We start from the raw sequence: 26,315 nt of genomic DNA, 5'->3' as shown, positions 1-26,315 counted from the left end.
TACAACATCGTGTTGCCGTTCGTTTTGAAGAAATCTAAAGTAATTGTTTGGCATTTGACGAGCCTTATTAATACTTGGCTTCACACTAGAGCTTAAAGTATAGTCTAAGTGCACTTGGAACCTACTTTGAGTGTGGGGGTCGAATCTCTTGACCATGAAACTTTCGTAGTTCAAGCGGTACGCCGCCGTAGGTCTCATCCACTGCAGTGGATGGAAGCCAACTGGCGCGCGTGCAGCGTGTCACGTTCTGAAAACAACTTGCAGCTGAAACTGATCAGAGAAATTCAAAATGGACGGCTGGTGTTCGGAGGAGCAAGAGTCTTTTATGTAAGTTAACAAAGAAAGAAAGAGTCGATGCATATGGTTAAACTTATAATAAACTTATAATCCTATTTTAATTCCTTTTTTCAGCGGCTTAACATCGTTTCATTTCTACCACGAAATGCGGTTCTTCAAAACCAGCCACGTGCAGCCACTATTTCAACCTGCACTTCCGCCGCAAAATACAAAAATAAATAGGAATTGCAAAAACATTCTCTTTTGCGGCCTATGATTTCCAGCGTGCAATCGGTGTGATATATGCGTGACTGATTTTCCCCTCGAAGATGATTGACAGCTTGTACCTCAAGTAAATACTTAGTCATCAAGTGTGAAGCAGATTTTGAAAAATAGACTTAAGATTTTTAAGTGCACTGATTCAAGTGCTGACTTGAAACTAATTAGCTTCTAGTGTGAAGCCAAGTATTGTGGGACCAACAGGCCTCGACTAACATACTGAAACCAATCATTCGCGGTTGATGACGCAGTATTTCTCGCGTATTTCTTATGTGATTATTGAAACGAGCAGAAAATAGGCCAATTCCCGGCGATATATTAATATTCTAACTTTGCTCCGAGGCTTGGGGGAATAAAACAAAAGAAATGATTTGTTTATTCCTGAACCTTGACGTGATATCTTTTGTTTTATTCCCCCAAGCCTCGGAGCCAAGATAGAATTTTAATATATCGGAAATTGCCTATTATATCACGTGCAACTTTTGTCGTAAATAAATTAGGGACCTTAAAAGAAAGGGGGGGGGGGGGGGGTATAAATCTCATTTCCCTAGCCTATTGCTTTCCCAATTCCCAAAATCCCAGTCCCAGTTCTATTGTTTTTCTGTCTGTGATTCAGGCCCCTCATAAATTGTTGCAAGTTTCACGAACATAATATTACATAATATTGTGTTCATGTTTCACGCTACAATTCGCGGACCACCTGTGTCGCCGAAAAAAATGTAAGTATTTTCACACCAGCTATCACACGTGATGTTTAATTTTTACTGGTTTGCCGCTCCGTTTTCATGTGTTTTTTTACAAAATCGAATTTCGCGGGAAAATGAAAGGGGGTTGGACACTAGAGTCACTTTCGTAGTTTCCCGGATGACAAATTTCTAAAACAGTAATGGCGGAAAGTGTACTTAGTAACTATGGAGCCTGAATAGCAAAATTCAGCTGACATTTTCATCATTTTGAGCTGTTCCTGCTATATTTCTTAAAGGAAGCCAGCGATGATCAAAGAATGCCATCTGGGAAGGTGAGGATATCTGCTATGCCTTGTAGTTTCATGTGTTTTCGTTGCTACGGTTCAGGTAGAATGATATCCATAAGATATAAAAGCATTCAGGAACGAACATACGGTTTAATTTTGCGTATTCGTTTAACTGATCGAATGGTATTCATTTGCTTCATGAGTAGTATTTAAGATATTTTTTTCTCTCTTGTTTCATGGAAAAATGTAAGCTGAGTACGTAACAACGCAGCCATTTTTAGCTCGATGATTCTTAATCAAAAAAGAGCTTAATTAAGCTTAAATATATTTTTTGGAATAAGCTTATAAATGCGTAATCTCACCTGCTCATGCCGTTATTTTGGTTGTTCTCTGAAATGTAGTTAATTTATTTTAAATAATTTGTGTTAGTTTGAAGAAGACATATCAAATTTCACACTTGTCTTATAAATTGAAGTTGTCAACAGTTTATGTACAACTATTGCATTATCAAATTACTTACTACAAATCGTTAGTTATAACCTGAGTGAAGTGTCTGAAATGGGTACAGTGTAACTGTTTGCATGCAGATTGCATCTGGCATCAGGAGTCTTAAATTATGTCCAAACCATAGACCTGTTAAAAGTCACGAATGTGTACTAAGATTATGCAGTGTTCTTTACAAGACTTCGGACGAATCTTCGCAACCTATGTATATTAAAAAACAAGACGCGCGCATGTGTGAAAAAGCAGGATATCTGTTATGTACGGATGACAGATAACGTTAACATTTTGACCATATAATTCTGGGCAGAACGCGCATTTGTTGAATAATAATGGGTATTGCGCTACAAGGTAATGCAACCTTTATTGAAAATCATTCAACACAGAAGATATCAGCTACTTTTATTTACATTAATTTTTTGACAAATTTCCTGAAAATGTTTAAAGATCCCCTTGGGAAACATCATCGATTTTGCGTGCTTTGTGTGCCATTTTTTGCTAAGTCCTGAATGATTATGCAATTATCACAATTTTTGACTGAGCTGAATTAAGATTGCATAGTGAAATCAATGCAGTCAATTGAGTCAATACAATTTAATTCAATTGAGTCAATACAATTTTATTCAATATTCTTGCCTGAATATTGATAGTCAAATAATAGCTAAGAGGGCAAAATAAATTACCTGTAACATTTGGCTTTTTATTTTTTAGGATCGTAGCAAGGAAGACACATGGAAAGAATCAGAGCTAAAAAAAGTGTTGAAGGTCAGGAAACTACAATATCATTTTTAATGGAGTTCACTTGATGTTACGGGTGAAGATTTTGATTGGTGTTATATTAAGCCCTGACCAAACGACAATGCAAGTAGGCGCAAGTTAAAAAACGTGCGTCCACTTGGATCTCCATTTGTCCATGAGTGAGGACTTGCGTCACACTTGCATTGACTTGCGTTCACTTTGGTTAAGATCAAATTTGCACTTAAGTTAACGCAAGTTTTTCACCATTTGGCCATTCTTCGCAAGTCATTGCATTTTTTACAGTTTACTTCAAATACTGAATTGCACCTTGTAGCATTTTAAATGACTTGTTGCAAACTTGCATGCACTTGCGACTAAACTTGTGTGTCCATTTGGCCACCCAGCGCAAGTCCGTACACAAGTTGGACTTGCAACTACAGTACTTGCGTCCACTTGCGTTACTGTTTACCCAGGGCTTTATACTATGCTAAATGCTATGGGTGATAACTTCAATGTACTGTAATGGCTTCTTAAAAACTTAATGACAGCCCTACATGTATTACATTACTCATAATTTCACATATGTGCCCTGATTCTGAGAATTATACATGTATGTAGCTTTAAGCGTTTGCTTGCAACCTTTAATAAGTAATAGCCAGATAATGGAAGATAAGGGCTAGAGGGAGAAGAATCCATGTCCTGATTGTTTTGCATCATTTTGTTCAATTTTGCTGCCTAGGATGACAAGACAAAGTCCAAAGATGAGAGCAGAAGATCCAAGGAACACTCAAGTCGTAAATCTGAGGATAAAAGAGAACGGAAGGTACACTTGACTTGTGAACAGTCATGTAAACATGGTTCAGGCCTTCTGATAGGGTGCGGCAAAAAAGCAGAAATTATGCGGCATTTTTAGGGCAAATTATGCGGCAAGAAAGTACTTTTATGCGGCAAATTATGCGATTTTATCTGAGCGATTTTAAGCTTGTTTTACAAGGTTTCAGAAAATGAAAATCCATTCTGTGCATTTAAAAAAAGAATAAAAGCATGAAGGAACGATAAATATCTTTATTAGAATGAAATAGATTATTTTCTGCCCATTACCGTTTATTCCAATGTCAAATGGTTTTCCGTGTACACTACATGACGTAGTAGAACAGTGATGACTTTTGGTGACACTTTATATGAAGGGTGACAAGATACCGCTGACCGAATTAATGAAGGCGCATGTGTAAACGTATGGTATCGAACGGATTGAACACTCTACGATCTTTTTCTGCTTTTTGACTTCATGGAAGGATTTAAACATTCTGAATCCAGCCATTTTGCCTTGTAAACTTCAGTACAATACAAGAAAGCAAAGATAGAAAGCAAATTTACCGGTATTTGTGTGAATGTTGTTATGGCTAAGTTGAAACTGAAAAAGAAAGTTGCCTGCCCGAAGTAATGTTGTTCGATTGGAAACCACATCAGAGGTTTTCCAAGGTTGTTTAACAGGTAAATCACATTGAAACAATGTTGAAGTTGTCTTAAAACTTAGTTTAAGCGATAATTTCCTTTATGTTTTCTCAAATTGTGCGATTTTGTACAAATTATGCGATTTTTGATGAATTATGCAAAAAAGTTGCGATTTGAGGTCAATTATGCGAAATCGCAACATCGCATAATATCAGAAGCCCTGATGGTTGTAAAGAAAATGGAAATGTTGTGGTTAAAGTTTGTTTTTTGGTTTGGTTTATTTCTGTTGTTTATATTCATTATCATGATGTAAACAAAGAAAAAGAAAAATCAAACTGGATTAAAAAATGTCACAAGAAAAAAATTAATAATTTAAACCACCACATATACACGTTACGTACATGTACTGTACATGTCCTATAATTAATAAAGCACACAAAATAATCCATATTTTGGGGTTTAAATGATTTTAGATTATGATTTCAAACTAGCTTGATTTGTATTTGTCTTTTTTAGGATTACAATATTTATAAATCAGGAACAAAGAAAAATACAAATCAAACTAGTTTGAAATCATTTTGACCTATAAATGAAAGGGTGCCTGGAATAAAGCCCCCAGTTATTTCTGATAAATTGCTAGATTCCCCTTCCAATTTGCCCTGTGTATGCTTATAAATCAAAGGGAGAATTTTATATTAGATCAGGATCCAAATAGGGCCTTATTCCACACACCCCTTCAATTCATTTTAAACTGCAACACATACATCATGTAGTATTACAAGTAATTTTGTACCGTGTAATTAAAGGAGCATACAGGCTATAAAAGAAAAGATCAGTTTTGTAAACCTCCATGAATTTCATGGTTAAATTCATATTTTGGGTTGCTACAACTGGACATAAGGTAACCTGTATTTATTTTGCTTAATTAGCAAATATTGACTTCCCTGGGTATGGAACTTTTGGTAGGTCACATGTAGATAGTTAACACTGGATGGACACAACATTCAAAGGTGTAGACACTTTTCATAGGACTTTTCATAGCCCTTTGACATTGTACTTTATCAAAGGAACTAAAGTTTTAAAGCTTTGCAACCTATCAGAGGTGTAATCAATCAGAATCAGTAAACATTAGTCAAAATCAGTTTGTTAATTACATGTAGTCCCTTCTACCTTTGAAATGTCTTTGATGCATTTGATCACCTTTTTAAGGCACCTTTGTTTCAAGTCAAAGGTAGTGTTTTTTTCTTTTTGTCTTTGATTGTGATATTGAAGGTTGTTTTTCATCATCAGTGAATAATGTTGTCTATCACTGTCAGTGTTGTTATACTATTACATGTGACAGTTTTTTTCGTTCCCAGGACAAAGATGACGATAGAAAGAGAAGAGGTCATGATGATGTAGCCAATGGGGAAACAGATCGCAGGAGATCAGATAGGGACAGGGATAGAGAAAGAGACAAGGGAGGGGCAAGAGACAGGGATCGGGAAAAAGGCAGAGAGGGAGAAAAGGACAGAGATCGGGAGAAGGAAAGGAGAAAAAGAGATGAAGATAGGGATAAGGAGAGACCAAGAGAAAAAGAACGAGAGCACGACAAGGACAAAGACAGGACAAAAAGAAGAGAAAAAGAAGGAAGTGAAAGAACGAAAGATGCTGAAAGATCAAAAGAAAGAGACAGAAGTCAAGAAAGACGAAAAGAAAAGGAAAGTGGAGATAAAGAACGTGATAGGGACAGAAGAAGAGAACGAGACGATGGGAAGAGTAAAGACCAGGAGAAAGGCCGTGAAGGAAGAGAGAGAAATGGTGAACGTGACAGAAGTCGTGACAGGAGAAAAGAGAAAAGTAGTGAGGACAGAGACAGGGAACACAGAAGAGAAAAAGAAAGGGAAAGGAGGGGAGAAGCAGACAGACATGAAAGAAGCAGAGATAGAGACACCAGCAAGGAGAGGAGGAAAGAGAGAGAACGGGAGGACAGGGATAGAGGAAAAGAAAAGACAAGGGACAGGGAGAGGGACAAGGAGAGAGAACGAAGGAAAGAAAAAGACAGAGATCGATTGGATAAAGAAAATAAAGATTCTGACAAAGATGAAAGGCGAAGAAGTGATAGACATGACAAGGAAAATCGAGACTCGGATAGAAGAAAGGAGCGTTCCAAAAATGAGGTAATTGTACAGCTTACAATTCAGCAGAGTCTTAGACATCTTTCATAATAAGGCCTCTCTTCACCACAGTAATTAATTTTCTTGGGTACAAACCTGGCAAAAAATCTTGACGATAGCCTACACTGTTTGATTGACTAATATCCCTTTGCCACCCAGGTAGGGAATCAATACTTCTTATTTAATCTTGTCATGGTAAAGAAACTTTTATTAGTTATTTAATAAATATGTAAATGTACTTGTACAGCTAACTCAAATAGTGGACACTCCAAAAAATAACAGCCTTGATTGTTTTGCTTCACTATTTTTAAATATTGAAACAAAGTGAGGTTGTGTCAGATACGTTCTTTTTTTTCTAAAGGTTGTTAGTTAAATTATGCCTCGTTTAATTGTTTTGCAGGATGGCTCAAGAGAAAGAAGTCATGATGATAGAAAGGATGATAAAAGGTAATTATAATAAGCATGTCAATATTTACGGCAAAGATCTTTACAGACCTTCAAGCATCCTTTCATGGGAGGGAGCAGGAATGGCGCAGTGGTGAAATCACTCGCCTCCCACCATTGTGGCCCAGTTTTGAATCCAGGACCTGGCATCATAAGATGGTTGAGTTTGTTGTTGGATCTGGTTCTTGTTGCAAGGGTTTCTCTCCAAGCTCTCAGGTTTTACACCCTCCAACATTTCCAAATCCCAGTTTGACAGGGAATATGGCAGCCCCACAAGCTTCTTAGCTTAAAAATAAAGGTAATAATAAAAAACAGAAAGACATGTACACAAGCACCAACTTGGCGTTCATAAACAGCTGAAGGTCCCAGACAGGCATTTCCTCTTGGTTTCCTTCTGTCAGTTGATTGTGATTAAGTTTATAAATCAAAGTACATGTAAATTTTGTTTTATAGAGAAAGAAAAGAAGATAGAGACAGACGTAAGGGAAAAAGTGAGGTAAGTTTACTTTCTGGGCTTATGAAAGGGTTGGATTGAAGTTTTTAAGTTAATTTGTGCCTGTCATGCTGTTTACAGCATGTCACTTGATATTTGGGACACTATTAATTCCCTCTGTGATTGAAGGATTTTTAACCGGCTCTAGTTAATTATTAACCAACTAAAAAGTACTACCCAGAGTCAGAAACCACATGTACAGTCAGTTGTTTGTTATTTAGTTTCAATCTTTAGATCATTTTACTTTCCACAGGAATCCAGTGATAGAGATAAAGATGAAAAGGTAAAGAGAAGAGAAAAAGAATTGATGGAGTCTCTAAAAAAGGAAGAGGTACAGTACATGTAACAAACTTAGCCTTTTCTTGTAGTCTGACATGCTTCTTGTAACATCATCATAATTATTCAGCATTTATGCATTCTTACAGCCATTATAGAGTAGCACATACATGCACATGTGCATGTATAACTATTGTGGCAGGGACCATCAATAAATAGTCACTGTGCTCAAATGAAATTTGTTCAAGTGAATGATTTTCTTTCAAATAAAGTAATAGATTGTTTGGATCCATTTCCTGTCTTCTTAATTGTTGGCGTAAATACATACACCTGTATACTTACACACATCCCAGATTATTTTGTTGTTGCAAATGATATAACTGGTAGGGATTTATGGGTTCATATGCTAAAATGTCCTTTTAAAAAACATCTTCAAAGGGATTGTTATTTAATTAACAGGCTTTAATCATGTTTAACATCCAAGATGATTTAAAAAAGATTCATACTTTTTACTTCTTCTGTGTTCTACCCCCAACAGGAATTAAAGAAAAATCCATTGAGATTTAGATCAGATACAGTGGAAGAGGCAGTGAGTCAAATCTTTATATTATAAATTTATGTATAACATAGTCATTTGTAGTACAAAATTAATTTATTACTTCACTCAAAATGTTTTGTTCCAGAAATTATCCATACCCCTGCTGTAACAGGTTTTTGGTTTGAACCTCCTTTCCTTCTGGAAATTCCAGATTAGCTTTATATTTTGCTTTAATAGCTTTGGCTTTTGTAATCCACTTCCCAGGGAACTTTTAGTGACCTTGGTTGGGGTGGGTTTGGATTTTTTGCATCCAGAAATTTTGTATGGGAGTTTGTTTGGGAACTTCTTGGGGAGGCAACAGACTCTAAACTACTTTATTAACCTATTAAGAAATGTTCATTATTTTGTCAGTAGCTACAAACTTTTTTATGTAAGTTGTAACTGGTTATTAAAAGTATGAAAGTTTTGACTAAGGTGTCTCATTTCTCAAGGATACTATTGAAGAAGATGTTGAACAAAGACGAAAAGCCTCATTACAAAGAATGCCATCCACTGGTGCTGCTGAGGAAATCCACGATGAAGAGAATGATGGTTATGACTATGACGATGACGACTTTGAGGTAGATATACATGTCATCTGCTGCCTTCAAATAATTTTGATTTGTTCAAATACAGTACAATGTACATGTATGTTTGGTTTGTGTTCAGGGGACAAGTTTTCTTGAAACATGGTCCTGAGCTTTTCTTACCTTGCTAGCAGTCCAGCATTGAGTCACAAATCACAAACATGCATGAACAGCATGAACAGCCTGAAATGAGTACTCACTCACCCTTATGTACAAAATAATGTAATTAGGGACTCTGACTGGAGGTTTTTAACCTGAATTTTGTTGAAGATTTCCCCATTGATAATTTCCTCTATTTCTCTTCACCTGCCTGCTTGTCAGTGTATTAATACTGCAAGGAGAATTAAAAGATAGATCACTCTTGGGAACAAAAGATAAATATCAGTGATGCATTTGTAGGATTATGATGAAGATTTTGAAGATGATGCAGATGAAGAGGGAGACGAGGAAGAGGCAAGCCTTGATGTCCAGGTATCTGAGTAATAATCCATTTATTTACTTGCTTACTTCAGTTGCTAAGTTTACATACTGGTAAGTAAATGGCTTTTAACTTACTTACTTATAATTATAGTGCTTAGAACTTACTTGTTTATAAAAAATGCAAATCTTGTAACAACTTTTAGTAATAAAAGTGATTCAGTGAAACCCAAAGTAATCTTGGTTTTGATACTGTGATGTTTTTTTCAAACTTTCGTAGGATCATTCTGGAATGCAGGAGGTAAGTTGTGCCTTACTTTACTGAATTATTTTCAATTGGTAATACATACACTGTAGTATTGCATTTTATTACTATTAGCTTTCCAAATTTGTTAATACAGCTGTATGGAATGTGCCCTTTCTGATGCAAAATTACAGACTTTGAGTGGAAGCTTCTTTTTAAAAACAAAAATACCCTTTTTAAGGGTTTAAACTAACTATTTTAACTTGTTGTATATGTAGCTTCTACAAGCAATCCATGCAGAGAACCAGGATGCAAGGGCGTCATCCAGAGAAGGAAGAGAAGATAGCGAGGTTTGTGACATTCATTGCTCCACTGTTGCCATAGAAACTCGGAATTCACTATTCATACATGTACATGTAACCATTTAAAAGCTGATCGTTCAGTTGGCTTTTTAAGAAGCTGATGTAGCCAAAGTTTTTACATGTCTTTCAGTTTAAATTTTATGTCAGACAAATTTTAGATTTATCATACTTATGTCCATTCCTGGCTGCCATTTTAGCATTTTTTGTAGATGTACATGTCAGTGTGTACACTAATTAGATGTGTATTAATTGGTAGCGGAGCTCCCAGCGGTCCTTCGGGCTGCAGAGCAGAGCCCCATACCCATAGAAAATTAACAGAACCATGCTTTTGGTTTTTCCTGGTCATCATGACTTGCGGCATGGTTCACCTAGCGACGACGTCGCCCCAACGTAATGGCGGCCATAATCCAGAAATACATGAAGGTTGGTAAGGTTAACGAGAGCTTACTTCTTTGATATTGGATATCCATGTTATGGTCAATTGACAGCTGTCAAAACAAGGTATCCGCTGACCAGTAGCACATGACCATATCGCGGGCTCAGATATACGACTCATCGAGGTCTAATGTTTTTTGAAGTTAACCGCTGACCAAGTAATGTTTTGCATTAAATCGCGGGCTCAAGTGCTATATTTTTCTGTTAACGGTCAGTAAATTTGGATTTACAAAAAGGTGAAGTAAATAACCAGGGAGCTCCGCTTTTAGGCTTGGCTAAATCTATTTAATAGGGTTTTGTCGATATACCAATGTTCAGAAGGCGAGTATTTCTTATACTAAGCCAAAACGGGCGATACTTTACGACTGATCTTAATTTAGTGTGCATGTTGCATTTTTTTCTTTAGGACCTCTCAGAACCATCAAGTAAAGGTAAGCAACACCTAAATTTCATTTGTCAATATTAGAGGTTCTAACGTCCAAAAGTTATCCAGTGCATGACCTAACTCATCAAAATGCTATCTGCTAAAACATCATCTCCTCTTTGGCAACCTGGTGCAGATGTTAATTTCAGGTATCTATTATTCTTGATACTACAAATGTACATTAAAATTTTACTCTGCAGTATATGAGGAAATAGAAAAGATAATTTCGATGGTGCCATCCATAACAGCACTACCTGCTTCAATTTTTTGTTAGAAAAGACTTTACTCACAATAATGGTCAACATGTATCTGAGGCTGCTACCCACAGCTGAGAATGTCTATTTTTGTTATGGCCACTCAACTTAGAGCATCAAACTCCAGGTCAAGAGATCTATCTGGGTTGACCCTCGCTCAGGTTCTTGAGTTGTGTTTGTGAGGAAAGACACTGCTCTCTTAGCCGACTGCCTCTGTCCATCCCATCACTGCCACACATGGCGTTGCTCTTTAGTTCTAAAAGTTCATCGAATTGCAACACTAATTACTTGTTTTATTTTGGATAGAAAAACTACGACCTACCACTGCCAGCCGAGGAAGAATAAACTTTGTTGCTGCCAAGCAGAAACAGATCACTGATAAAGTTGCTTCACGGACAAGAAGAAGAGGACAGGTCAGCAATTTTTTTGAAAAAATATTTCCTCTGTGTAAATTGTTCCACAATTTTGACGCAAGTTGCACAAAAATTAATGAAAATTGCCTATGGTGTTGTAACCACACTTATCGCTAAAAACAGAACCATACAAAAAAAGCTGACATTCTTAAGTGAAGCATTGTCAAAAGCATACTTGCGAGAACATATTAAGCTAATATATATATATATATATATGCTTTCTCTTTTTAAAATGTGACTGTTTTGTATTTTTAGGAGTTGATGCACTTGATTGACCTGGATGTTGCCGTTTTTGATATTTTTGATTTGCCACCACTCAACGAGTATGAGCTGTACATAAAAAACTTTGGACGATCTGATACTAAACAGGTAACACTTAAGATCAGCCTTTTTTAAACTTGCACAGCTGTCATGTTGTACTTCAGAAAATGTGGCTATTTAATCTAGGAAAAAGTCAACACAATATAAAAGCCATTTGATGACAAAAAAGTGACAGTCTGGAAGTGGGGTGCTTTATAAACCGTTTTGGTGTGTTTTGTAGGCATATGTCCAGTGCAATGAAGATAATCTTGAAAAAGAGATACAAACAGAGGAAATTGAGACAAGAACAAAATGGACACAAAATCCTGCAAGTGATGCTGCTGGGTTTGGAGGTAAGCTCTTGAACCTTAATAAAAAAATTTGTGGTTAGTACATACTTCTATGGATGGACAATTGACCAGAGTCCTTGCTTGTTTTTAACATTCTGTTTTGCTTGTAATGTTTTCTGGAACTGGCCACTGTCGGTCTTGTTGTGTTCCTCATTTAACGTTACTTTAAATTCCAGACGATGAAGATGATTTGCAGGAGGATTTATCCAGTTTAACAGAAAAGGCAAATATTGATAGCTTAAGATTGTCAAAATTTCTTCAGCGAGCTTCACAGGTTAGTTCAACTTTATTCCTTCCTTTATAGTATGTGATCATTGTGAAATAAAAGAGGCAGATTTTTGGATTCAAAAGTATGTTACAGATGCCCATTGGAGTGGTTCAGATTGAGTGTCCGAAGTGAGCTACAATGGGCGTCAAAAGTCCTTGAGACAGTTGGATGAAATTAATACTAATTTAAAATTCCCATTTTTATCTTTAATCTGCTACCGCTTTTCAACCACTCCCCCTCCCCCCTTTTCAATGTTGTACACAAACGGGGCAAGTCTTGCAGATAGCAAATCCAACATTGTTTCGGGAGAGGGGGTAATATTGAAAGGGGGAGGGGTAAAATTTGTCCAAGGTACTCAAAAAGTGCCGACTGTCTCAACACTTTTGGCGCCCATTGTAGATCGCTTTGTGATTGGTTTAAAAAACTTGCACCACCTACTCAACCAATTCACGTGATACCCATTGTTATTGATTTGGTTTTGGTTTTTCAACACGCCAATGAAAACCGCTCTGTTCCTACTCTGTTCTTGCTGCTCTGTTGATCAGGACAACTTAAGTAAGCAAAGGGTGTATTTCTTCTATCTTACAGACATGTTTAATCCTACTGGAAGAGAGTATCAGTGAACAGGCAAACACTCAGTTTAAAGACAGGAAAGATATGACTTGTAGTGATGGATTTATTCAACTTTCAACTAAACACCCTTACCTTGAAGGTATGTGATCCAGGAATCTTTAAAAGTGCTGCATTGTGCTGAGATTCTTTTTTTTTTTGTCAACTTGCATGCTATGAGATTTGCATGTACTAATGTGCTTATTACTTGTGCATGGGTGCCTGTTTTAACTTGTTCTGTAATTCACCATTACTATGATCTTAGAGGTTAACCTTAAATGAAAAGTTGTGCAACGTGACGGGGTTACATCAGCTTTATTTTTTCGAGTGTATAATCTGAAAGGAAAGATAAATAATACTGACAAGTAATATTTCTAAACTTTATAACAGAACTTTCTACTAATTAATATGTTATACATATTTAATACGACGCGACATTATGGAATTGTCAGAAGATTGAATCATGCCCATTATTATCATTCAGGCTACTTTTCTCACGTCTCATTACTGATCTCGTTAAACGCTTTTCTGTATGAAGTATTTAGCTCACACATTTCCCAGGAAACCCCTGTGACGTATCGTTCCTTGACTACCTTTATACAATCAGGTGTATAGTTTATTAACTACACAAACAACTGGCGAACACCTAGGACTCACAGGGAAAGCTAGAAAGCTACTTGAATATGAATTTCAAAGGTTCTTCCTTTTTAACAGTACATGTATGTAAAGTGCAACAACCCTTTTTGCGCTTCGTCGGGTCACTTACGTACTTAGCATTTTAGCAGTTTTGATTGGTACACTAGCATTTCATCTTGCTGTAAAATAATACTTTGAGTAATGTTAATAGAAAAAAGTTATGACACTCCTAAAATGAAGTTTGTTTTCCTAATTCAGGGCGTCCAGTAAAATGCGTTCACATATCTCCAGTCCAAACACATTTCTTACTTGTTGCTTATGGTCCAGTAAAGGAGCAGGGCAAGGCTACTTCAAAGGTCAGTCTCTTAGTCATGTTTCTCTAATTAAGTAAGCCCAAAGGCTGAAGGGTTTACTTTGGGAGTAAATTAGGCCAAACGAACAGTTAGATATAATGCAAAAAAGAGAAGTAGACAACTATACTAAACAGAAGGATTTCATGAAAAGAAACAAGCGAAAAGCCAGCAAACTGCTGTTCAAGTTAGTCTAATTAAAAAGGAACATTTTATTACTAGACCGGCCGACTGGTCTGACGAAATAACTGAACTATTATCTGCTCAGATACAGTGACCCCAGATGTTAAGAAAGATGGATTTAAAACAACACACTAGGCGGTTAACTAGCAACCAGACACAAACAAAACAGGAAAGTGGCCCCACACTGCACTTAGTAATACATGGACAAACCAACAAAGGGCAGAGAGATTAACAAGCTAACAAACTTTAACAAATGAACAACAGGGAGATTGGAACAAGTTTAAAAATTTACAAAATGTTGAAGCCATTGCTTCCTTGGTGTTTGTTGTTTGTAAAAGGTGAAATTACTTATTACGGCAGTGTGGCACATTTCTCTCAATGTATTTTAGGCTCATAATAACATCCAGGAAAAGGGACTTGTCTGTTTCTGGAACACCAATGAACCCTCTGGGCCTCAAAAGTAAGTCTTCACTTGCTGAGATGTTTACAGTAATACTAACTTGTTTCCTACTGTAAGCTAGCAGAAGCGGACGAACAAGCCAATCACAATGCTAGTTCTCAGGTCCTCCGAGTGATTTTTTTTTGATTGCAAGTTCAACAATTTTATTTTTACAAGATCATAAGTGACCACTACGTCGGTTTGATTTTCACTAGATCGTAACACTCTGCTCTTGATTACCACTCCGACTCCGTCTCTGTCGCTAGTAAAATCCAGCCTTTAGATGGTCAAGATTTACTTTCACTTCAGAGTAGCAGTAAAAAAATAGTTTGAGAAATTTCCTGTAGTGAAATCATATTCTCTCCGTTTATACTAAGGAAAATTTGTTGTGCTAATTTCAGGTTGTTTCTTTCCCCTACAGAGTTTTAATCTGCGAGTCTGCACCGAAGTGTTGTTGTTTGAGTCCTTCTAAGGCAACTTTAGCATTTGCTGGTTTGGTAGGTTTCTCTTGAATTTATTTGTGTAAAAAATTGGAATTAGATTGACCACAGTTTTCAAGCGGTAGTAACGGGCTGCCACAAAACGTCAGTAAATTATTAAATGAGACTTTGATGTACAAGAATGAAGAAACATAATGTCTACGAGGTAAAGTTATTATTTGGAAAATAGGTGAAGGGAACGACCATGTACGTTTGTCCATCTACATGTACAAATTTGTTGTAAAACCAGAACAAGAAAAAGTTAACACTAATTAAATATTTTTTCAGCTGGCCTTCTGCTGCTTGAAACCAAGCTTTCTACAACTTGTCGTACAACAACTTTGCGTTGCAAGTTGAAAGCGTTGTTGCGTAGCATGCATTGTATTATCGCTGGCGTTGCCACGGTTGCGGCAACATGTTGCACGAAGTAGACGGCATGACTAAACCTTTGTACGACTTGTTGCACAAACTGGCAACACGGCTGTCAGTACGCACAACAATGCTTTTCAACTTGCAGTGCAACATTGTTTCGTGTCCTGTATTACTTGGCCTAAACGAAAAATAAAAACAGAAAAGGAAACAAGTCACGGAATACTCACACAGGGGAAGTGTTACGCTACTCGCAAATGGACCATGGTGTACCATCATGTGTACTGCTAAATTGATTTGATGTACCGTAAGATTATGAAAGAATCCCCCAGTGACCTTTGAGCAGTTAGCACCACGCACTGGCACATGTAATCTTCTTACAGTGGATATAAGTGTAAAGGAAACGTGGCGGTGGGGTTGGAGTTGAGTGATCTGAGTACTGACATTTTTATTGAACCTTCAGGAGGATGGATCGCTGGTAGCGTGGGACTTACGAGAGTCTTCTTCGATGCACAGCTTTTCCAGAATCTCCGTTGGAGACAGTGAAATAATTTTAAGGCCACCCACGTTTAGCACAGGTGTGTTGTGAATATGCGTCCTTTAAGAGTACGTGCAAGACCGACTTGTTGACCGACTTAGGCTACTGTAAATTGTATTTTTTTTTCAGCTCCTGTAAGCAATGTGCAATGTCCGCGAATGCACAGAAAATTTTATCGTGTTATCTAAACTATTAATTCCTTGGTTGTTCCTAAAACGTTGCACAGCATTCGTGTTACAGGAACAGGAAAAATTAATCATTTCCTCTACTTTTGGAATCTTGCTGCCCGACAATTTTTTGACTTAAAAGTGAGATGTAATGGAAAAATGTTAGTTGTGCTGTATTGTTATTTGAGTGTAAATTTTTTTGCACGAAGAAACAGTCACTTTAGCTTGTAAACGACTGGTATTCACCCCAACTGTTTTCAAATCTCCTCAGCTGGTGTGTTGAAAAAAGACGAGAGTCATCTTAGCCCAGTTGTATCTATACTACCAGTCGTCATGCCAGGAGACAGGTCAGTGTTGTTTACATGAAGAAAAACCATGTTGTATTGCAAATTGAACCTTGAGTTGACAATAACAATCGATTGTACGATGAATTATATCAGGATTGTATTAAAACCAACAAACCGTTGCTAAAAATGCATTCAATCGTTAAACCTCTCTTTAAAATACGATAACCAGCTGATAAACAGTAAAGTTTCGTTATTAATAAAAATGCACCGTTCATCAGCTCTCTGTGACTGGAAATCTCTTATGCATTTTAAGAGTTGTTACATCAGGTTCCGGTTGTTCATAGGGTGGATAAAGCTATTCACCTGATAAGTCGCTATCCAGTAAAAAAGTGTTAAAAACATACTACGCTAACCACTGGGTAGTGATTTATCAGGTGGATAGCGTTTTCTATCCTTTGAACAACCCGGGCCATATTTCTCTGCATGGTGCTTTTCGTGTACTGTCTTGTAATGGCTATTACAGTGAACCGTACTTTATGGAACCTCCAACATGCAATATATATTGCTCGTATTAAAGTTGTAGTTTATGATAATAGGTCTACTCCCTTTAAATAATGCCATGAAAGGTATACTTTAATTTTTACTCTGCATCGATTCTATTCCAAGTGAAAAGAACACAACTAACACATTTTGATACAACTGAGCATATTTCAGTGTCTATTTGCGTTTGTCCCGTAAATAAAATAAGTCAGTCTTATAATGAAAGCCTCAAAAGGTAATGTTCTTGAGAGATTCTCAAACTCATTAATAATCAGAACCGTGACGGAGTTAATCTGATCTTAATTAGCATAGATTTTGACGATTTTATTTTTCCGTTTCGTTGTAGTTTTAGTTTCGATTGAGAGATATTCAACCACTCGACGAGTGTTTCATCACATTTCAAACACCTCGAAGTTCGTCAAAATACTCCGCTCGCGTCGTCTTTCCTCTCTTCTCGGTATTTGGTAATGTGATGAAAACGCTGTCTCGTGTTTGATATATTACTTAATGTGTAAATTGCCTTTATAATACAAATAAATTGACGTGTGACGAAAATATGAAATAAATGCATGCCAATTTGTGATAATGGACACGTTTTTTATCATGAATAATCTTCATACCGCAGACTTATGTTGCAAGAGATTTCAGGAGCAACGAGGTAAAGAATAAATGTAAACCGTTCGTTTAACTGCAGCATAACCGTGTAATTTACAATTGTAGAGATTAATTAGAAGGTAAAAACAACACCAACAAAATAAAATTTCAAAACAATTTAAATGCAAAATGTTAAATGTAAAGATCTCGTCCATCACGTCATATCTACCATAGCAGGTGCAATATATTATGTAAAAAAAATTGTTTGACAGTGAGTCTATCTTAAATTTTTAACGACACGGCAAAGTATTCATTGAAATCTTCAACACTTCGTTAATATTGAGATTATGCCATGTAATCGTTATGGGATTCTAATGGAAATCCCTACCGCCCCAACCTAATCTTATGTGATCTATCAACTACAAACAAAAACAAACCAGCTGGTAGCAATGGGCTTTTCAGCTTATTTATATAACATAAATTTAAATACCAAATATAAAACTATTAACCAAAGCAAATATCAAATGTAATTAAAACAATTAAAATTCAAATTCCCCTTTAATATATTCCCGTTTCCTTTATAATCCTCTTGAACCAAGAGGAGAGGGTGGGATTGATTTGATACATGCAAATAACTTTGTGTTGTGAGTCACCTCGGGTCTTTATAAACAGATATTTCTAAACCGACTTTAAGTTTCGTAATGTTAAGTAGATGTTATAAATAACTTAATTACTGCACAAGAAACGTTATTGCTGTCATAATGTAGAACTAATTGCTTACCTGTTGATATTTAGCGCGAGGGCTTCTGGTGGATCAAATATAATGTCAGGTAAGCCTAATATTCCTGTTGCCTTGTTTTCTGTTGGCTGAATTCAGATCAGACCAAGTTCTGACTTAGCAAAAATATTGGCGTCAAAGTAAGGGCGATAGTTCGTACATAATATAAAAGGGAAATTTCTGCTCGTATTTATGTTTTTGCCTATATTTAATTATATGTCAATGTTTAACTAACTTTTTTTACGTTTCACTCTTTGTAGATGATGTGTTAGGCTTATCATTCCAACTAGCTTCTTTAGAGGAAAATGCTGTAATTCACCTCTGGGTAATGTGTTGTTTTTTTGCCTACTGTCCTCATTTCTGGCAGGTCTTGTGATAATTGTTTCACTTTACTGATGTACCAACTCTTTGTCTCTCCGCAGGTTGTTGTGGAGCTTGATAGAGCGAACGACGCAGGCTCAGAGTCGGATCTAGGTCGGTGGAACTTTTATGGATCATGCCATGTCCTGGCTTTTTCAAAACGTTCTCTCTTCTTTATCGTTATGATTGCTTTGCTCTGACCGCATTGTTTTTTTTTTTACGAAGAACAAACAACAACAACATGAACAAAGAAAACAAACACCAAACAGCAATAGCCGTAAAACAACATAAAGGATTATGGAAATCTTTTGTAGACGCATTTAATTCACATTGAACAATTTGTATAGGTAATCATATGATTTCGATGAATTGGGAAATCAGCACGGAAATCAAGCCCATCACGCCCGAGGCGAATCTGACCTGACCACTAAAAAAATAAGTGATGAAAAAACACCCCCGGCCGGGCTCTCAACGCTAGGAAACTCTCGTCATCCTTCCTTTCATTTTGGTTGGGCTGTGTCATTCTCGCTTGTATCTTTCTTCTTTACGCGTCGCGAACACTGGTAGCTTTCAGTAGTATCGTTCGGTCAAACTGTCGTTATGTTTTGCTCGTCTCTCTCTCATGCAAACTCCGACTCGGCCGCCATCTTTTTTGGCGTGCTTTCCGACATCCTTCACATTTATTTCAACTTTCTGCACTCAATTTCAATTTTTCACTCAATTCAACTTTCTCACTTTTGGGATTAATTGACGTGCTCTCAGCCAATGAGCATGCAGAAATTTTTGTGTGTATATTATTAAAACGTAGAACAAGCATTTGTGTGTATTTCGCATATTTTTACGTCAGAATAATGTCAGAAGTGTTAATGTTACGTCATTGTACAACTTCTCCGAGAAAGAAGAGATGGGACTTAGCCTGGTACACAGGCTTTCCTGCCCCGTTGCCCACGTGCGGATGTTTCTTGGAAGTATTTCTTAGTCATTTTTTATTTTTTATTTTAGGATTGTCTCCTGGAGGAAAAATTAAGCTAATCAAAAGCTCCTCGATATCTCTTCAATCACCTTTTAGGTCTGTCGTGGTATTATGCTTGCTGTGGTTTTATGCTTATATCAACTGACTGCCTGGCTCCGCTAGCCCTAATGGTTATCCCAGACAGCCAGTACTTCAATTTTACTCCTGATAAAATAAATATCTTGAATTGTGAAAGGCAAGAAGGGTACAATAAAGGTTGATCTAAGTATAAAGCCTTCAGTTGTTTGTAGTTTCAATACTATGGTATTGGTTTGCATGATAGTTTGGAAGTTATGTGGTGAATAATAAGATTAGCTGCAAAAGTAAGGTTTCCTTTGTTTGGAATGTTGAGAAAAATGTCAAGTGTTGTTTGTCGTCAAAAGCCGTTGTAGTGCGCCAGCAAACTGACAAAAATTATTTTGCAAGCGACGTTGCGATCGTCAGCTGTTCGTCATGCAGTACAAAAGGGCTAACACTCAAAACGTTAGTTGCTTAAGACTTCCATCTGACAAGCCAAGTTACCGTTTAAGGTAAAAGGTAACATAAAATTGATAAATAAATTTTAATTTTGCGTGCCCAGAACATAGCAATGAGGATGTTTTTTTATTTTTAGGGACTTCCGAAGCAAGATGAGTTTACAGGCGCTAGTAATGAGGTTCCTGCCACACGATCCTAATCATATTTATGTGGGTACAGATGGGGTAAGTAACAGGAACATGACAGTTTTCTCGAAATTGGTAAGGTCTTAGGAATATATATTGTATACTACCTGCATGTCGGTTGATCTCCCGACGATATGCGTACCAATAAACCTTACATTGACCAGTTGTTTAGTGAAGTGAAGTGAAGTGAATACTTTATTTACCCTCGGATTGTAGAGTAGCTTTTAACATAGCTAATATCTTCGAGCATTTCAACAGTACAACGGCACAATGGGCAAAGACCAGACCACAACACGGGGAACTTCGTGCCCTACTCTTTACGATAAGTGTGTGGGTTCTTTTACTAAGTTACTAAAGGTCGGGACACACTATGCGACAGTCCCGCAGGTCGCTGCGCGTCGCTCCGTGTGCTCTACACAGTCGCTGCGACAGGTGTTTATTTGGTGCACAACAGCGAATTGGGTGGGATGCGACCCAGTTTTCCATATTCATACGGCGAAAATGCGCGCTCTCATTGGTTAATTCATATTTTGTCGCGCGACTTGTGGCGACGTGTACACACGCTGCGACAACATTTTGTCCTGTGTGTGTCCACAATTCACCAGTCTGTTCTGCGCATCGCGTTTCGCGCGACTTTTGTCGCGCCGGGCGACTGTCGCAGCACATGTCGCCGCGCTGTGCAGCGACGTGTCGCCTAGTGTGTCCCGACCTTAACAGTTAACTAAACACGAGTAGCCACTAGACGTGCACAGGATTTGGACATTGCAGGGAAGAAGCACGTTGTGCTAGGATAATTTCAATGATGTGGGTTGGTCTGTTCCTTTTACAAACACACTCACTCGACCACAGTTTTGTGTTATGCCGTGACCAAGACCTTGCCTGCCAAAAAAGGCAGCAAATTCTGATGTTTGATGGTCTAATAAAAACAGTTATAACTTAAGGGGCCGAGGGGAAAAAAAAAAAAAAAAAAATAAAAAGAAATTTTAATTTTTAAAAAAATTTAAAAATTTTTTTTTTGTGGGGCCCAATAAAAAAAAAAAAAAAAAAAAAAATTAAAACCTTTTTTTCCATAAAAAAAAAAAAAAATTTTTTTTTCCCCGGGGCTATTTTTTGGTTTTTTTTTTCTGTACAAAAAAAATTCCACCAAAGTTTTTGGTAAATTTTTGGTAAGTTGTGCGGAAACCATCTTAATTCTTAAAACTTATTTAATTTTTTGTCTTGCTTTTGTTTTCAGGGTTATGTTCTTCATTGTGAAAGGCACGGTAGTCGAGCTCCTCCAAAGGCGCACAGACCTGCTATTGGTAAAGAGAAGATTGGCTGTATTATGTGGGCTGTGTCGTTATCTATAGTCATTTTTAATGACGCACATATTCACAAAGAAACCTTTACACTGTAAATAGTAGGTTACAAGCAAGACAGAAAAGAACCAAAGAGGTTATAAAAAACCAAACGGAACAAGCATGGTCAAAATTGAAAAATTAGGCTGAATTTTGAGAATGCGCCATCCCTTACTTGATCCTTTAACTGAACCTCTCATTTCTTGTTCTCCGTTATTTTCATTCATTACGTTTTGCGGAGTCTTCCTTCGTATTAACTGTGGGCTATGTTTTTCTTTGTTTCAGAGAGCTTAGTGAACATTGCAGCTGTTGACCTGTCTCCATGGCAGTTACCCTGTATGCTGGTAAGTAACCTGTAAAATTTGTACAATCTATCGAATTGTGTTTTGTCGTCATTTTGTCTTTACTTCTATCTGTGAAAGTTAGTTCTACCTGTGAAAGGCAGTCCAAAATCCGCTCACGGAAACGTTTTCGCACTTCGAGCAGGCTAAGGACGAGCTCCAAAGCAATAATGATTTTCCCCTCTAGCCTAAGCCCCCACCCTCGTTCAGCGCTCTCCGTCTCGTCTATGCCGAGGCAATTTTTTTTATTTTTACTTTCTTTTGTTCCCCATTAAAAAAAAAAAAAAAAAAAAAAAAACCCACTCATTTTAAGTTTTTTTTTTCAATCCGCCATACTTTTTTTTTTTTTTGTTTTGTGTTTTTTTTGGGGGGCATGCACTTTATTTTATTTATTTTATTTATTGTATTGTTAATTTAATTGAATGTAAAGGGTGCAAATAAAGGTGTTGTTGTTGTTGTTGTTGTTGTTGTTGTCAACCATACGTCAGTCTCTTACTATCTATTTTTATGTGTTGGCTAACTTAGGATTTGCTAAACGTTCTTATACAATCGACTTAAACTGGACCCAGTTGGCTGAAAAGAACAGCTTCTTGTTTTTCCTACTACAGTTTCAATCCACTATCTGGTGGCATCGATTGACATAAAAATCAGTTCAACGAAATCAGACTTTTATCGCTTATGTAAAACAAATTTTGATGTAGCATTTTTTTTCTTTATCAGGCAGGAAGTGACGACGGTAACTTGTGGCTGTTCAACTTAAAGAATGGTAAGTGATTTACAAACCGATATGAATTTAAGTATTAAACATAAGAATTTTTGTGAAAAATTTAGCACGTTCTCTAATTGAGTAACCATTTTCCCACTTTCGTTTTGCTAGAAATACCGCTGCTCAGCTGGTCGTCATCCACGGGCGGCAGTGCGATATTATCACTGCAGTGGTCTCGAAGCAAACCCAGTGTGTTTTATGTGTTGGACTCAAATTCTAATCTACATGTCTGGTAAGGTTTATACTACATTGTATATAATTCTTAAATTGGGTTTTACTCCGGAGAAGTTACTCAGTGACTTTCTCGCCAAAGTGCTTTTTTGTTTTTTTCGTCCCCTGAGGACTAAGTAAGAAATGAAAAAAAAAATCAACTATAAGAAGAAATTGCCTTAATGCCAGATTATTGTATTTTCTAACCGCCGAAATTCTCATCGCAGGGATCTGCTCAAGAGCGATCAAGGTCCAGTTGCTGTTGAGAAGTTTAAACATGGACGGTGAGTACTCGATACTTGTTTACCTTTCGCCAAATATGTCCAGCAATAAACGCCAATAAAAACACGCATACTTCTACCAAATACGAAGTTAAATGAAGGTGTCAAACAACCCAGTCAGACTCGAAGTACTTATCAAACAATCCTTGCGATCAATCTTCGACACATGTCATTTCCTCGAGGAAACAAATGTAGGAAATAATTTCTGTCTCGGCAATCTGTCACAGTACGAAGTGAATGTTACCCCTAGATGGTAAACAATTTTTACCTGCTTCCTGGAACGTCCTCAAATGTTTTATCCTTTGGACGGACCGATAAATCTGGATAATTCATCCAGTCTAAATACAACTCTCTGTTTTGAAACACCGGTGAAAATCATCTTCATGTTAATTCAATCGTAAAACAAGAAACGGAAATGCGGCCAATTTCGTACATAAAGGTTAAGATTAGGAAGAAATGTATTATTCTTGTAGATTGTAGAACTAAAATCATGAAAACTTAATGTAAGGGGCGCTCTTATTTTTACAGTTAATGTAAATCGAGAAAGTTGTTTTTATATTGCGTTGATCGATTATCTCAGTATTCGTTATTTACTACAAGGCGGTAAATCACTGGTTTTTTTTCGCTGTTTTCTTGCAGAGTGGTGTGTTTTAAACTTTCTAATGATTACACAGCTTCAGGAATTGGAATTCCTGGAAGAAACCCCGAGCTGGTATGGTTTTAGGATCACGTTGTTTGTTGTTGTTTGAACCGTATTTTTTTCAATTAAACGTCCCCGGCGTTTATTTCAAACTTGGTCTGGTGGACCCGGCGTTTATTTAAAGCCGGCGTTTAATTGGGGCCCGACGTTTATTAACGAAGTGAAACTTTGTGTTATTTTTCAAGTTGATCCATTATCACCATCCTTCGATACCTAGGGCCAATTTGTCAAAGCAGAACAATTTTTCCCTTTGTCCCGCCCGGACAAACTGTCTCTGGGTCTCCGAAGATAACTATTACCAAGGGTTACAGTACTGCATACGGCACGTTGCAATCAAGATTTGAGACAAATAGAACCGAAACACTATATGAACAAATGGGAACTAGTAAATGTTACAGATATAAACTTTTAAGTCCACTGCCGACAGAAACGATGTTTAACTCACTGTAATCCTCTTCAATGTTGTCCAGTTTTGATTTTACGTTTTGACTTTCTGGAATTTCTCTGTTTTTCTACGCTGTTAAATTCATTATATCGTAAAGGCTGGTTTTTACTGAGCACAAGCACAAGCATATAAGCATAAGCACAAAAGAAGGACACACACTCATTCTTCTTATTATTCGTACTTGCTAGTAATAAGCATAAGGATAAACACAAGAACAAACAATTTTGTTGTCTCGTGCTTATGTCTAGTTCGGACAGCAAAAGAAAAATGAGTGAGTGTGTTCTTTTTCTTTCGGCTGTGCTTACGCTTGGGCAAGTGCCGAGTGAAAACCAGCCTTAGACAGTTTTTATATAACAAATTACCAAAATTGCTGTATCCTTGTCCCTTTAAAGTCGCAATGTTTTATCTATACATGTACCTATGTTGTGCAGTAATATAATGTAAATTTTGTTTGTAGTGGTCATGCAGTTCGCTTCGAGAAAGCGAGTTTGCAGGCATGCCAGTGCCTTCATTCTCTATGTGAATCATATGAGGGGTATTTAAGTCAAAGCCTAAATAGGTTAACGCATTGAATTATTGCCATTACCCTTCTTTAGCCTTCCCGGGGTAATTTTTTTGTTTCCATGTCTACAGGTCTTGGTGTACGAAAGCGGAGCGGTGGAAGTTCACAAACTTAGCAGTCCTTTCTCCAGCGCGTCCGGGGATGAACTGGACACGTTTGCTAGTTTTCTGGACAGAGTCATTTGAATATACCTACACCTTAGCTAAAAATACTGATCCGAGACTTGCTCCAAATTGATCGTTTTGATTTTCAGTCAATTTCCATAAGGAGTCGCACTTCTTTCTTGAATATCAAACGATCGTGTTGGAGCAACCGGTCTAAATATTGATGTACTGCAGTTGTCAAGAAAGTCATGAAAGTACACAATCAAAATTTGCAGTTATTTTCACAAATGTGACATGTGCATGGCACCACTAACTTGTATGTATTCAACCGCTGATCATCAAGAGACAAATTCTTACAGATCCTTGCACAATTTATTCAAAACTAATTGGGAGAGGACTCAGAGGAGGCCACACGTTATAGCTGAAATGGTCAAAAAGATTTTCCATAGAGGAAAACCACTTTACGATCCCGTTCGTGTTTGTTTCATTTGTGCTTATATGTCTTCAACTGTTTGCTGTTATTTTACACCTGGAAACAATTTCACTCAGCCGTGAGTGACACGAACACCCCAGCAACGCGCTCAGTATACCCTGGTCAGCAACAAAATTCTCTCAACTCTTTTTTGTACTTTTTCCAAAACTCACCTTTTTCTCGGAGTCAAATAATTTTTCGGGGGCTCATGGGAAAGCGGCGAAAGGCCTATTTCAAACCATAAATCATCAGGTAGAAAGTCAGAAAAAAGGTAGAGACACCCACAAAAAATTAACAGTGTGATGTACAGGTGAGAAGATTCACTCCAAAAATATCAGCTTATCGTCAACTGATAGTTTACACATGTTCACACAAAAAACATTTATTTTGCAGGAAAGGGCGGGGTAAAATTCTGAAAAAATACGAAGTAAGATCTTAGGCAGCAATAAAAACAAAATACTACTTAACGTTCAACTTATAACTGATTGTAAATTACGCGGTAATTGGGTTTAAAATTCTTATTGCCCCTGCTATCAGACTGTTTGGTAGGCATTGCATGACAGTTGCATCACTCCAAGAATTCCTGAAGTCAGGCGAAGATGTAGTTTTTCTAAAGTTAAATCGTTCGTATATGGTGCTGTACTGTTTAATCTTGTAAGATTTAAAACGAAAGCCGAATTTTGACGCACTGTAAATATTTACCAGGAATTTAAATTATTTTATGTTTTGTATATGTATTTATTTGCCATGTGAAGTGAGAACCTGTAATAATGTGTAGTACTCATGTACCTTAAACTGAACGTGCGTTAATAAACTACATCCGCCTTGATATCGTAAATTGCTGCCTGAGTCCTCTACAACGTCGCAGAATT

General features: G+C 37.1%; 1 protein-coding gene across 2 annotated transcripts; it reads left to right on the top strand.

Annotated features, from left to right (window-relative positions):
• The first annotated feature begins 1,423 nt into the window (after positions 1-1,423).
• Positions 1,424-26,281, top strand: LOC144661086 (cytoplasmic dynein 2 intermediate chain 1-like). 2 transcript variants are annotated; one of them, XM_078521793.1, is made up of 36 exons: positions 1,424-1,573; positions 2,741-2,794; positions 3,507-3,590; positions 5,581-6,381; positions 6,779-6,825; positions 7,276-7,318; positions 7,569-7,646; positions 8,130-8,180; positions 8,621-8,749; positions 9,155-9,226; positions 9,453-9,473; positions 9,695-9,766; positions 10,620-10,644; positions 11,198-11,304; positions 11,560-11,673; positions 11,846-11,957; positions 12,131-12,228; positions 12,811-12,934; positions 13,726-13,823; positions 14,390-14,460; positions 14,861-14,936; positions 15,751-15,865; positions 16,264-16,339; positions 17,445-17,477; positions 18,209-18,243; positions 18,452-18,516; positions 18,614-18,665; positions 19,554-19,620; positions 20,177-20,264; positions 21,460-21,526; positions 21,848-21,906; positions 22,624-22,669; positions 22,781-22,901; positions 23,107-23,163; positions 23,800-23,872; positions 24,939-26,281. In XM_078521793.1, the coding sequence occupies exons 1-36, from the start codon at positions 1,559-1,561 to the stop codon at positions 25,050-25,052; spliced, it is 3,360 nt and encodes a 1,119-aa protein (XP_078377919.1). In that variant the 5' UTR covers positions 1,424-1,558; the 3' UTR covers positions 25,053-26,281. The 2 variants fall into 2 exon arrangements, with proteins under 2 accessions (XP_078377919.1, XP_078377920.1); XM_078521794.1 differs by lacking the exon at positions 17,445-17,477.
• Positions 26,282-26,315: the final 34 nt, after the last annotated feature.

This window comes from Oculina patagonica, chromosome 7 (assembly GCF_052425735.1).
Source record: "Oculina patagonica isolate OP01 chromosome 7, crgOcupat, whole genome shotgun sequence".
Taxonomy (NCBI): domain Eukaryota; kingdom Metazoa; phylum Cnidaria; class Anthozoa; order Scleractinia; family Oculinidae; genus Oculina; species Oculina patagonica.
Note: the sequence above shows the minus strand (reverse complement) of the source record. Positions and strands in the feature narration are given on the sequence as shown.